We start from the raw sequence: 15,048 nt of genomic DNA on the forward strand, positions 1-15,048 counted from the left end.
GTATATAAAAACAAGTACTAGGTTTTAGCCTTAGCAGTAGGCAAAATGAGCTATAGAATTTGTAGTGTAAAATACTTCCATTTTTCAGGCATTCTGTCAATTTCAAGAAAATTATATTACATTGAAACAATTTAGGTTAACTATGTTAAATCATATGAACCAATAGTAATTGACTTTTATAAAGTTATAACAGCAATATTCTTGTTTTTCTCATCATTTGCTCTACTTTTTAATACAATTTAACTTGGTTAACTATGATTTGAAAAGTGAATAGCTACTTTATCTACATTTGAAACTTACTTTGATTTAACCATAAAGAAAGTATTCTCTGCATACCACCCCACCTCATCCCCAAAAGAATGCTTTAAAAGATGGTAGGAAGTCTAGACTGGATCACATATGAATGTTAAAAGTACTAATTTCAAGTATAATCAAGTACAATGTAACATTATTTCTGTGGGGGAAATATATTGTGAACTCTAATCTGGGCTTCAAAAACATATTTTCTTAGCCCTGAGAAGCTCCATATCAAAGATGGTGGCCCAATGGTGAGGGAATGAGATGAAATAGTAGCTTATTTTCTTTAGAGCAGGTATCTGTCTACATTTTCATCATGGCATACTTTAGAAGTTAGGTCATTATTTCTTAGGACTTTCGGGTACTTTGTTTTGAACTGAGAACAAAAAAACAATTACCATTTTATAATTTAGGAGGGTAGGGGTGATTGTAGTGGCCATTTTCACTCAATATGCCCAACCTATAGACTACATCTGAAAGTTTAGCACAATATTTAATGTGACAGGTGAACTAATTCTGATAGTTATGTTCTGACTTTCAAATAAGTATAATACCATAAAATTAATTTAACATAAACATAATATCGTAATTTACTCTAATTTAGAAGGTAGTCCACATCTTATAGTACCACAGAATCAATATTATGAATTATTGCTCAAAACAGAACATCAATTGATAGAATGCTTAAAAAATTAATTTTTTGCTATGCATATACACATACCATTCTTACGAGCACCTTTCCATTTAAACCCAGTGTTCTTAAGAAGGTATTAATTACTTAATGTTTTATTGGTGCATAAAATACCTAAAATGGATATCAACCAATGATAGTACTAGTAGTGGACTTTCTTTTTACTTCATGAACATCAGAAAACTTCTTTTACTCCGTTTTCTCATACATTTTTGCAAATGTTACTTGAATCAGTTACACAAAAAAAGCAATACTTTCAAGAGAAAATACCTAATAATATTAGTAACTTCAGATTGTTAGTGCAGAATATCTAATATTTACCACTTCTATCTGTTGATTATTAACTAATTATGTTATTTTCATAGAAAAATAAATAGGAGAATGTGTGGTTGTGATACTTTTTAGAGATGGCAGAGGATTTAACATGTTCTCTTTCAAAGGTAAGCAAAGAAAATATTTACCCTCATTTCTGGTTCAATCCGTAAACAATAAGGTTGATTCTGATACTGCTGAATTTCTCCAGTAATTTCAGCCACTTTCCTCCTTTTACTGAAATTAATTAAATCTTTCCCTTTCTTTTTTAAAAAATCATTATTTCCTTCTTCAGTCTTCAGAATATTTGTTAAATATATTCCTAGTAAAAAAATTTTTGAAGAAAAATTATAAAATTGGTTATTTAGCCATTTGGGAAAACAATCTACTTTGAAAAGTTGAAAGATATACTACAACCCAGCAATTCTACTCCTAAAATGTTGATAAGTCTCTGATAGACTTAATAATTAACTCTACATTCAGAATGTAACATGAAAACAATTTAAAATAAAAAGAATATTAGGCCTAGCCAGTGTGGCTCAGTGGTTGAGCATCGACGCATGCACAAAGAAGTCGTTGCTTTGATTCCCAGTCAGGGCACATGCCCAGGTTGAAGGGTTGATCCCCAGTAGGGGGAGTGCAGGAGGCAGCCAATCAATGACATCGATGCTTTTATCTCTCTCTCTCCCTCTCCCTTCTTCTCTCTCTAAAATCAATAAAAACATTAAAAAAAAAAAAAAAAGACTATTGGGGTTTTGGAAAGCTTAATTTGCCATTTCTTAGACTAATAGCCTAAAATAAAAAGGATTTGTTCACAAAGTCAAAATTGTAAGTTTTAAATCTATTCTAACCATTTTAATATTTGGTTGTAAATATCTAATGCTAATGATCTTAAATGATTACTGATCAAATCAATAAATTAATTTTAAGCCAATTCTGATTAATAAGACTACAGATTTATAAACTAATTCTATTTCGCAAAGTCCATAATTTAGATAGAAAAAGAATTATTTCTCACTCTAGGACAGTAAGAAAGTTTTTAGTTCCTTTTTTATGGATAATTACTGATTTATTTAAATCAGTAGCTCTCAACTGGAGGCAATTTTGTCCCCCAGGGGATATCTGAAAATGTCTGGAGACATTTTTGGTTATCACAACAGGGTGTGTTTCTGTACACGCATGCATGCTATGGTATAAATACTCAAAACTCCTATGTTGAAATCCTAATGCCCAATGTGATGGTATTAGGAGGTGGGGCCTTTGGGAGGCATTTAAGTCATGAGGGTGGAGCCCTCATGATGAGATATGTGTTTTTATAGAAGAGACCCCAAGGAGCTCCTTACAACAGCTCTATGAGGTAATTATCATAATCATTTTATAGATAAGGAAACAGAGAATTTAAGTTTTACTTACTAATATAATAGAGACAGCTAATAAAAGTAGATGCTCTCAGATATAAAATAAGAACAATCTGCCTCTAAAAGATGGTCTTTTTTGTACATAATACACTCTCCCCCAAAATATAAGTCCATATTTACTAACTTACCAAAAAAAGGCACACAAGGTGGATTGATTGACTTAAGTTTTACTAGGTATTTTTTAAAGTGATCTTGACTTAATTCCACAGCTTCATCCAAAATTCTCCTTTTTCTTTCCTGCAAGGCCTTTCAAAATATATAGAGTAAATTTGTTTTTACAATTCAATCATATTTTATGAATGCACAGCTTTTAATTTTATACAATTTTGCAAATATTTGAGGAAACAATTTTTTAATAAAAAGTAGTATTCCTTTCTGCACTCATCTGAAATGATTTCTCTTCTGATATTTATAAATATAAAACTTATTCTTTGACTATCTACCAAAGATGATTAAAGTAATTTGCATACTTATATTTGAAATCCTTTGTCATTATTTGCTACTATCAATCAATGTGCTGTTGAAAATACCCATTTGGAACTTCATTACATTTTTGGTAAGCATATTTAATTAAATGGAAGTCACAAGTACCATATGCTTTTATAAACCCAAGGCTTACTAGTGTATATTGATGTATTTTCTAATATCTTGATATCACTGCATTTAAGGGAATAAGATGGATTTACAACAAAAGATCGGTGGTAGAAGGAATCTCTTTACATTAATTTTATCTCCCCCCCAAAATAATGAACTATTTAAGCCTAAAACTTACCTCAAAGGTATGATCTAGTCTGTATACTGACACTGAATTTACTGCACTGACTATCTCCAATACACCATTGAAATTATTCAAATCTTGAAAAACTTGCAGAATTTCTATAATTCTACTTAGCACTGCCACCCGTTCCTCAAAATTTTCTGCTTCCACAATGCACCTAACAAAAAAAGAAAAAGAAAAAATTCATGGTGTAGAAAGCAATTTCCTTACCTCATATAGAAAAGAAGAAATATATTTTCAGCAAGGATTTTGGCTTATATATGGCTTAATATTATTATTAAGAATGAGACAGAGTAAGTAAAAACTTACTTTTCAAACCAGAGCGTAAGATTTGTAGTATGGCGAATCATTTTTAATAAATTCGGAGAATTTATTTCTTTGTCTTCTTTGGTCCACACACTCCCTACAAGTTCAGAAGGTTGAACTTTCCTGTGGAACCAAAAATCAATGCAACTTAACCTACAAAGGATTATTATCAAAATCATTTAAAGGTCTAATACTTAATAAGAAAAACACAATTACCCCAAAAGATAAATGGACAAACATAAGAAGAGGTAATTCACAGAGGAATAGATCTGACTAGCCACAAATATAAAAAATACTCTCTTGCCTGGCCAGTGTGGCTCAGTGGCATCCACCCATGAAAAAAGAGGTCACCGGTCCGATTTCCAGTCAGGGCACATGCCAGGGTTGGGGGCTTAATCCCCAGTGGGGCAGCCAATCAATGATGTTTCTCTCTCATTGATGTTTTTATCTCTCTATCCTTCTCCCTTCCTCTCTCTCTAAAATCAATAAAAACATTAAAAAAAAAAAAAAAGGCTTGTGTTTTAAAAAAACCCAACTTTCTCTTACTCAGGGAAAAGAACATTAAAACACAATGAAATCCCATTTTATTCCTGTTAGACTAACAAAGGTCTGATATCAAATGGGTAAAAGTGTGAAAAAACAAGAAATTTCCAACACTGATGTGCAAGTAAAAACTGATACAACTACTTTGTAAAGCAATTTGTCAAAATCTCATAATACTGAAGATATACATACTAGATCACTCAGCAATTCTATACCTAGGTATAGACTCTAGATAAAACAGGTTATAAAAAAAATTTATAGGAATGTTCAGTGAAGCATTGTTTGTGAGAGTGAAAAGTCCCAAACAACCTAGAGGCTCATCATTCAAGAGACTGGATAAATTATGGAGAATTCATACAATGGAATATCACACAGCAATTAAAATAAGCAAACTAGAGCTATATTTATCAACTTGAACAAGTGCCAGTAACAATTTAAGTAAAAAACAAATTGCAGAATGATACACAAATATAAACAGCTTCAAAATGTGCAAAACAAAGCTATATATTGTTAATGAATGTTTATATGTATATAAATTATAAAGATATACACAGAAATAGTAAACACCAAATACAAGATAGTGGCATTACTTGGGAGAAACAAGAGAAACAGGATTGGGAAGAAATACACAAAGGATTTCAACTTTACTCATAATGCTTTTGTTGTTCATGAGCCCTTATTATATTGCTTTCTACATTTTTTGGAATACCTGAAATATTTAATAAAAAAGTAATATAAAAGAGCTGATTAAATAATTATACACAGTGAGTCAGGATTACATAATCTAAAAAAAATGACCAGGGCCCAGCTGGCATAGCTCAGTAGTTGAGCATCAATTTAAGATCCAGGAAATCAAGGTTCGCTTCCCCATCAGGGCACATGCCAGGGTTTTGGGCTTGATCCCTAGCAAGGGGCGTGCAGGAGGCAGCCGATCAATGACTCTAGTCTCTCATCATTGATGTTTCTATCTCTTCTTTCCTCTCCCTTCGAAATCAATAAAAATATGTATTTTTTAAAAACTGACCAGGGCTCTGGCTGGTAAGGCTCAGTTGGTTGAGCGCTGTCCCATGCACCAAGAGGTTACTGGTCTGATTCCCCATTCGGGCACACAACTGGGTTGTGGGCTCATGCAGTAGGGGGTGTGCAGGAAGCAACCAATCAATGTTTCTCTCTCTCCCTCTCCCTTTCTCTCTCTCTTTAAAATTAATAAAAACATATTTTTTAAAAATTGACCAGGGCATTGCTATCATTGTCCTACAGATTAGGTTTTAACTTTTAAAAAATGTATACTTAAACAGTAAATTTGAGTACAAATGGGTACTTGCTAAGTTTTTAAAATAAGTTTTCTTAAAGCGGTTCTATTATTTCACCACAAATTTAGTTTAGTGTCAAAGTTTTATGTATGTTACCCATCTTCCATAATACATGTATCACTTAACAAAGGGATTCCTATGTTCTGAAAGCAAGTCCACATAGAGCTAAGTATTTTTGTTCTTTCTGATGTCCATTCATGTAACAGTCACTATGAAGAAAAACTTGATTCAGAACTATTTGCTTTGTTATCTCAAGTAACAAGTCCTTTCATTCCTACCTATCACAAATCCTACAATATAAACAAAAACCCACCTGAACTCCAAATTACTGAAAGTATAACGTAACACTCTGAACCAGATGTTGACAACCTCCAACATGTGTGCTAGGATAAACCAGAGGCTCAATTCTAAAGGTGAAGTTTTATGTTTAAAACTAATGAAGAATAAACCAGGATAAACCAGAGGCTCAATTCTAAAGGTGAAGTTTTATGTTTAACGCTAATGAAGAATGTGCTTTCCTACATTCCCCATTAGCACTAAACTTTATATGTTGTTACTTTTCTGTGTAATCCCTGTTAAAAACACACACAAAAACTTGCTGCTAACCAGAACAATTTCTCTTTATATATATGTATATTTTTAATCCTCACCTGAGGACATGCTTGGAGAGAGGAAGGGAGGGAGGAAGGGAGGGAAGAAGAGAGAGAAAAACATTTATCCGTAAGTGCCACGACCGGGGGTGGAACCCACAACCTAGGTATGTGCCCTGACCAGGAATGGAACTGGTAACCTTTTGGTGCACAGGAGGACACTCAACCAACAGAGCCACTCCAGCATGGCCAGGATAACTTATTATTATTTTTTAAAATATATTTTTATTGATTTCAGAGAGAGGAAAGGAGAGGAAGAGAGACAGAAACATCAATGATGAGAGACTCATTGATCGGCTGCCTAGCCCACAACCTAGGCATGTGCCCTGACTGGGAATCAAACCCTGATCACCTGGATCCTAGGTCAATGCTCAACCTCTGAGCCATGCCCGACTGGGCCACGATAACTTATTAAAGGTATTGTATTTTAATAGGGGTTCCTGAATGCAGAAAAGTTTTTGATGGGATAATAATGGTGGGGTTTTTTTGTTTTTTATGAGAGTGGGGGGGTGGAGATGGGGTATAATGTTACCTAAGAGGCTTATACTCTTCACAGGAGCATGGGTTTAAATCAGGGGTGGGGAATTTGGTCTGGCCCTGCCAAGGCAACCACAGGTGGGACTCGAAATTCAATAAATTTAGGAGCTTTTCCATACCTAGTTTTTAAGTTGATAATTTTGTATGGCCCTTGAATAATGTTATAAGTATCCAAATGGCCCCTGGCAGAAAAAAGGTTCCCCACCCCTGGTTTAAATGAAAGATGAAAGCTTAAATTAGGAGGGAGGACAGAAGGAGGCTATGCACTGGGAAAGGATAGTTTAAAAAAAGATGACAGAGGAAGAAGTTGATAAAGCAAGCTGAAGGAGAGAAGACTGCTTAGGAAGCAATGAGATGCCTGAATGAGTAATTTTGGAATAAGAACAATTTGGGGTGATAAAAGGATATAGCGCGATGGCAAGAACGCTTTATATATAAAGACAGGTGATGAGATACAGATTAAAACAGGGAAGCACATTTCTAGTGATCCTTATAAATGACAGAAAATGGTTCAGAAGTTTTAAGTGTGGTTTGTCATCACACTACTTCAGAAATAACTTTTCTTTAAAGTTAATACTAACTTCAAAGAGATAAAGTTATTTTAGAATCCTTAAAAAAAGTTAAGAAATCTATTCCTCTAACAATTTTGTTATTCATTTGGCTAACAAACATAACCCAGTCTCAAGCTCCCAAGTATAATTTTGGTTATGTAGAATCTGAAACAAAAGAAAGGAAAAAGAAGAAAGTTTGTCTCACTCAATATTCTATCTACTTAGTGGCCAAGAGCCTAGCATCCATACTGACTGACTTAGCTGAAACAACTCAATAAAGCAATCTGAAAAACGTATTAGAAGTAGGAGTCAGTGACTACCTTGAGAGTGGTTGCTATTCTATTGCATTAGTCTTCTCTCTGCCAGTGCTCTTGAGAAGAACTGCTAATACCAAATCTAGGCCTAAATAGCAATGTGTTTTAAGACTTTTACCTGTAGAACAGACTGTAGTTAAAAACTGTGCTATGAACTTTCCATCATACCCACAAGAATAGATGAGGTATTTTTAAGCACTCATGAATAATTTGCTAAATGCTCTGAAAACAAAGGTATGTTCAAGCTTCTTGAAAACAGAGCAGATTACTGTTAATGTCTACCTGTAGAGATCAGATTCCAAAAGTGTCAGCTGACGTGCAATTTCTATTGGATGAAGTGTCATGAGATCAAATGTTTCAAACTGTCCCGGTCTGCTGATATGCCATTCAATTGGTGGAGGTGGACTTTCAAAGGTAATATTATGGCTTATTCCATTTGCCTGAGCTTGTTTCTTCCTCTTGATGATCTTAGCAATTGACTCTACCCATTTCTTCATGGCTTTCCCTAGAAAAAGACACAAAACAAAAATACCTTTTATTTGATAGATAACTGTAAATCTTTATATAATCTTTAACCTTTATCCAGTTTCAAGAATGATCAATTCAATGGCATCTTTTTGTTTCATCTAATCCCACTCATGCCTTCTCTTCTACTCGTTATTTAAAAACAAATCTAATATTTAAGTATGTATCTAAAGGTTAAAGATTTTAAAAAATAACAATACCACTATCACATATAAAAAATGACAATAACTTCTTAATATCATCAAATATTAGTGTTCAAATTTCTGATTGTCTCATAAATGTTTTCTTATAGTTGGTTTGTTTGAAATAGGATTTGAATGAGATCTGAGTCAATGTGTCTCAAGTGTTCTTTAATCTCTCATTTTGCTTCTAATTTATTTTTTGCTCTGTGGTTCTCCAAATCTGAATCTTGCCAATTCTGTCCCTGTGGTGTCACTGCCATGTTTCTCTATCCCTGCATTTTCTGTAAATCAGACAAACAGAGACTTTATCTGATTCAAGATCAAATTTTTGACATGAATATTTGCCAGAATATTTCTAACAGGAGGCACAGAATAACCAGTTACTTCTCTTTTGTGATGTTACTAGGAGTTGAGAAATGGTAATATTCTAATTCTATCACTCTTTCACTTATTAGTTATACTACTTGTATAAAAAGAAACTTCCACACACCAGCTATTTGGTTATCCTGAGGTACACGTATAGGAAAGGCCTTTAGACATTAATATAAACATTAACATAAGACTTACTTGCTTCATTCTAATATGTGTGTGTATTTTGGAAGCTTCTTAGATTACATATAATCTAGTGTCCCTATTAACAATATTATTTAAATTAATTTAGTACTATAAATAATTTTAAAGTACACATGAAAGAAATGTACTTAAATATCTCAAAATTGAAACAAAGGAATCATATTCTCTATTTTAAGTAAAATTCCCCTTAAAGAACAAGTAGATGAAACAAGCTACGCTTAGTTATAGTATGCTAAATTAATGCCTTATACTATCAGATAAAATACAAATGTTCTTGATTCAATAACATACATTTGATGACACATACATCTGTTTAAATGTTCATGGCCTACAGCTTCATTTCATGGGCTGTGTTCTGAAACTTCAGGTAGGAAACTCCTATCTTTCAGGTGCCAAAAACACTAAAAACTTTTCTGGGGGTAAGTAAACATTATTTAAAGAGCTGTTAACTATTCAAAACGAAATAATAAGATTAAGGAGAATAAAGAAACAGATAAAATTAAACAAATATTTAATTAGTTGAAGGAATGGCAACCTTGACATGAAATAAAAAGGCTTAAATTTATTAAAGAGGACTTTTGACCTGAAAAGACATATTCTTCTAAAATATTTGAAAAGGCAAGGTTCTAAGACTTAAGGTTGTTCTAAACATACACAAACTCCTTACAGTCTATAAAAATCATTCCAAATGTTATTTCAACTTTTTAAAAATAAAAACTAGTTTAGCTTCTTAAATTAAAAGTCACACAAATTAAAAAATAAACTCATGTGCAACATAAGATTCAATCAAACCTTTAAATAATATACCTCTTACACTTGAAATGAAGAATTCTAGTCTTTCAAGCAACTCCAAATCTCTTTCAAAGTCATAAAAATGGTGTTCAACCCAGTGCCGAAATACATTTAAAATCCTGATAAAATGGGGGGAAAAACACATTTTAGTGAAACCTAAGCATTCAATTATACATTTACTTCTCTAATGCCATGGTCATCGCTTTACATACAAAGGCCATTATAACACTTAAAGAGTCTGTAATTTGTATTTACTTAATATGTTAAGTGCTTCAACAATATGAAGATAGTATATCTCCAAACTGTTTATTAATTTAAAATAATACTTAAAAAAATTATAAGCATAAAAATTGTGGGTTTTGCACTTAATTACCAATTTATGTTCAGGAAAAGTACCTTTCTTTATTTATATGTACAAAATGCATTCTCTATACTATACAAAAACTATTTTTAAGTGCTTACATTAAAAATAATTTTTAATTATCTAAATTTTTATATAGTTTCCATATAAGATGGAAAATCAACTATGATACTGTATTTGGTTCTAAACTCAAGTATTATCATCAAATTTCTATGTAATTTACATGTATGTCCATGTAAATTTACATGTATTTTATTCTATGTAATTTACATGTATTTTATTTCAAAAGACAAAAATATTTCTGACAGCTATTTTGTTTTGTAGTACCACAAAAATACTACTTATAACCTCCCAAGTAGATATTTAATCAATCTATACAAATATAACATTCCACTCTCCACCAGAGACTTAGAGATACTGTAAATTAATTATATTAGCATTTTTCCTTCATTACTTCAATGGGTGACTATTTCTATTTTTTTATTCAATTTATTGGAGTGACATTGGTTAATAAAATTATATAGGCTTTACATATACAATTCTATAATACATCATCTGTTATTGTATTGTGTGTTCACCACCCCAAGTGAAGTCTCCTTCCATCACTACTTATCCCTCCTTTATTCTCCCCCACCCCCCTTTCCCTCTGGTAATCACCACACTGTTGTCAGTTTATGAGGTTGGTTCTTCTTATTTGTTTGTCTTACTTAATCCCTTCCTTTTTCGCCCAACCCCCCACCCCCCTCCCCTCTGACAGTTGTCAGTCTGTTCTCTGTATATGAGTCTGTTTCTATTTTGTCTGTTAGTTTATTTTTGTTCATTAGATTCCATATATAAGTGAAATCAAATAGTATTTGTCTTTCTCTGATTGGCTTATTTCACTTAGCATAATATTCTCCAGGTCCATCCATGTTGAGGGGTGCTGACAGTAGGCCAGGAAGCATAACACATGTCAGATATCTGATGCAAATAACACATATTTTAATAATTAAAATTCTTCAGGGTATTTAAGAGTAGCTTCACAAAGAAAGAACTTAACTGCTATGACGTTAACAACAATACCTATACCTGAATTAAGAGGTAAAAACTTTTGTGCTAACTATATATTGAAAATTGAAGGCACACTGAAAACATAATATACAAGCCAAACCTAAGTTGTACTGGTTGGACGTATTCCTTGCGAAATCTTTTAAGGTCTGCACTAATTGGTTGTTCGCCTTTTTCTGCTGCCAATTTATCTGCTTCAGTAGGTTCTGGCTCTGGAATTTCAAATCTAAGAAGAAAAGCAAAATGAGAGAAATTTTTCATTGTTTATACATAAATGAAAAGGATTTCAAATACAGCAGGAAAAATATTTTAACTAAGTAACCTTCTTTCCTACCATTTATGTGAAAAGTACAATTACTGATAAACTTTCGTTAAAGCATTACATACTATCAAAAATTGCCCTTCGGCTATACAGTACTAAGGTTTTATAGTCTTACTTTCATATAACAAAAAGTTTAATAACTAGCACTTATCAACATAGAAAAGATCAACAGGAAAAGATTTAAGGAGTATAACCTCTTTAAAGAATATAACAGAGATGGCTTATTTAATAATCTATCCTTAATATTTATTTTTTAAAATGCAAGTAGACATAATTTTCCTTAAATAAATGAATATAAATCCAAAGAGAAGGTCCAAACTGAATTTTAAACAGTATTTAAAGAACATACCTAAGTGGATAAAGTAAAAATCAAAGTTTAAAAAAAAACCTGCCCAACCATAGGAAATATAGCTAAATTCTATAGAAGTCTAATATGTGTGCTTTGCTAATTTTGGACATGGAAATATAAGCGAGTAAAACCTTCACAGCTCATTACACTGACTCAGTCTGGTCAACTTTGTTTCACAGAACAACATAATGATAGAGGTCAAGATAAATTTCTGATACTAAGTTTTTAAATGTGAAACAAAAATTATTTTACATTTTGACTTATAAAGCATTTTAAATGCCACTAATATACTCAGTGAAAGACAAAAAGTCAATTTAAAACTTACTTTTCAAAAGTAATCATAAAAATGTTAATTTTTAGGTCTAATAATGATATATTATGTTTTTAATAAGAGTACTTATCTTTTAGGAATATAACTGAAAATATTTACAGATGAAATATACTGTCTGGGATTTACTGCAAAATATAGCTGTCCCTTGGTATCCACAGGGGATTGGTTCCAGGACCCCAGCAGATACCAAAATCCACTGATGCTGGAGTCCCTTAGACAGCCCTCCATATCCTTGTATATGGAGATGAGTAAGGATAATGAACCCGTGGATATGGGGGCTGACTGTAATCCTGGGGTTAGGATGTTGAAGTGGCAGGAAAACATGACACAAGTTGATAATTACTGAAGTTGGATGATTGATAAATGGGGTTACTATATTTCCCTATTTACTCTTATATACATTTTGAAATATTCCGCAATAAAAAAGTCTTGACCGGCCTGTGTGGGTCAGTGGTTGAGTGTTGACCCATGAACCTGAAGGTCATGGTTCAGTTGTGGTCCAGGCACATGCCTGGGTTGTGGGCACAATCCCCAGGAGGGGCGTGCAGGAGGCACCTGATCAAAGATTCTCTCTCATCACTGATGTTTCTATCTCTCTCTCCCTCTCCCTTCCTCTCTGAAATCAATAAAAACATATTTAAAAAACAAGAAAAAAGTCTCTTTTAAGGAAGCATTGTTTTATTGTACAGAAAAAAAATTCATTAAGATAGTTTTTTACCCTCTCAAACTGGGTCTTTCTGATCACCACTATAAATATTGCTAAGTTCCAAAAGACCTCTGTTACAAACAGGGATTTCAGGTTAAGCACACTATTTAGAGTGAACAGAAATACTGCTAATTTTATGCCAAATAAATTATATTCAAAAACTACTTGAGCACATAGTAGGTATCCAGTACTTTACAAGATACAAAACAGTTAAGTTTTTACAAAATGTTAATATAAGTGAAATAAAAATTTTTCTTACCGTTCAATCAGTAAGCTTAGCAATTCCTGTGGTTTACAAAATGAACGATATGTAGTAAGAAAAGTACGAACAAAATTGGGATCTGAAAAGGTAGAGCATAAAACAGGTTGCATGTTCAATTTATTCAGCATATTTTGGAGGCCTTACTTCCTTTTTCTTTTTATTCTGGTTTCTCCCACTGTGGCTCTTCCTGCCAATCACAGTATTTCTTGATAAATGAGGATTGTTTTCAAATTCAAGATTCATGAATATACAATTTTTGTGAATATTTAACTATTAATGAAATTAACAGTATTATATTTTAAAGACATTTAATTAGTTATTTATTCCTTTTGATTCTGCAGTATTCTTTTCATATTTTAGAGGCAATCCATTTTTTTCCAGGCCTCAAGCCTTTTGAATATTCTTGAAAAGCTTTGAGCTCCTTGGCCCTAGATAATCACTTGTAATAAGTCTCACATACCTGCATACATATGATATGTTAATCTTTCAATTAACTTCACAACCGTTCCTCCTTTAATAATGGGGATTCCACTTCTACTTTGCAAGCTGTCTTCAAAAACAATGTTTTCCTCAGAGTCTTTTACCACAAAACGATACACTTCAGGACTTGGTAATCTCAGTGGTTGTTCATTTTCTTCTTTCAACAATACTGAATCTAGCATTCGATCTAGAGTACTACGATAATGAAGAGAAATAAGTGCTGCCATCCAATTATTTTTCTCTTCAGCCGATTTAGCAGCAAATATTATGCTGTTTTCATCTTTGGATACTAATTCAAAAGCATGTTTGTACTCACAAGTGTCTTCTTTATCACATATTTGTATTTTTCTCATGACAAACTTTTCTTTTAATCTGTATTCTGCACTACTGTAACCTGGAAGGCGTGACTGGCTATGATTGGGTTTGCAGCTAATCATTAAGCCATCAAAGAGAAAAATATGCCGTTCATGCTTAGCACCAATTCTTGTCAATGGACCTTCCATAATAAATTCATTACAACACTGTCCAATATCTTTGCCTTCCCATCCATCTATGTTTTTCTGAATTTCATTCATTTTTTTAATAGCCAGGTGTTTGCTTCTTAATTGGCGATTGTAAAAAGGGCAAACAGGATCCCTAAAAAAAAAATACCAAGACAAAGTTAGCTTATTCAATGACTAAGCAACCCTAATTGCTTAAGTGTAAACCTCTTCAAATCAAGTGACCAAAATATTAAATGACCAAACACTAGATTTTGCACATAGCATTTACTTTCTTCTACTAACTCTCCCACTACATGCCTCAATTTCATTATTGTGAAAGAGAAGTACTAGAGGCTCTACAGTTCATTCCTATTCCCATAAGAATTAAAATTACAAATTTATTTCTTATATAAATTATACAAAAATTACTAAATATGTCTTTTAAAATTTTATTACATTACTACCTATACCTTAACAATATTACAATGCCAATTTAAAAGACTAGAAGGCCAAAATAAAAATGTAAAACAAAAGTATAATTTTCAAGAATGCAACTATCACTATAAGTAACACTTCTTGAGAAAACCAGGAATCAGATGTAAGTGAAGTATGCAGAAGCAGTCATATTTTCAACAGTTTGGAATTACCCAGGTCGGCGTCGAGGTGAATACTGCTTGTAAATTCGGTCCAAACTACCTTGGAGATTCATGAGAGCAGTAATCGCTTGGTTCAAACATTCTCTGTCTTCTTGTTCTTCACTACATGCTTTCAATTGCTAGGAAAACCCACAAAGAAAGATTAAACTTGCCTTGTTCAGTTATTTCCCTTTCTCGTAATTAGAGGAAGCAGCAATATTATAACTCTAAGTGAATTCTAAATGTACCTAATAAAAAGCTATAATTTCATATAATTATGTATAAACCAGT

General features: G+C 32.6%; 1 protein-coding gene across 1 annotated transcript in view; it reads right to left on the reverse strand.

Annotated features, from left to right (window-relative positions):
* SOS2 (SOS Ras/Rho guanine nucleotide exchange factor 2) overlaps nt 1-15,048 on the reverse strand; it is a 78,463-nt gene that overhangs the window by 9,846 nt on the left and 53,569 nt on the right. Inside the window, exons 9-18 of the mRNA XM_081119648.1 lie at nt 14,770-14,897; nt 13,621-14,276; nt 13,158-13,239; nt 11,294-11,416; nt 9,798-9,901; nt 7,993-8,215; nt 3,806-3,925; nt 3,491-3,653; nt 2,847-2,964; nt 1,450-1,622 (exon numbers count right to left, since the gene is read on the reverse strand). Coding sequence (XP_080975774.1) covers nt 1,450-1,622; nt 2,847-2,964; nt 3,491-3,653; nt 3,806-3,925; nt 7,993-8,215; nt 9,798-9,901; nt 11,294-11,416; nt 13,158-13,239; nt 13,621-14,276; nt 14,770-14,897 — 1,890 coding nt within the window. The remainder of the gene's footprint in view (nt 1-1,449; nt 1,623-2,846; nt 2,965-3,490; nt 3,654-3,805; nt 3,926-7,992; nt 8,216-9,797; nt 9,902-11,293; nt 11,417-13,157; nt 13,240-13,620; nt 14,277-14,769; nt 14,898-15,048) is intronic.

The sequence above is a fragment of the Miniopterus schreibersii genome (assembly GCF_964146895.1).
Source record: "Miniopterus schreibersii genome assembly, chromosome: 1".
In the NCBI taxonomy this organism is placed as follows: Eukaryota; Metazoa; Chordata; class Mammalia; order Chiroptera; family Miniopteridae; genus Miniopterus; species Miniopterus schreibersii.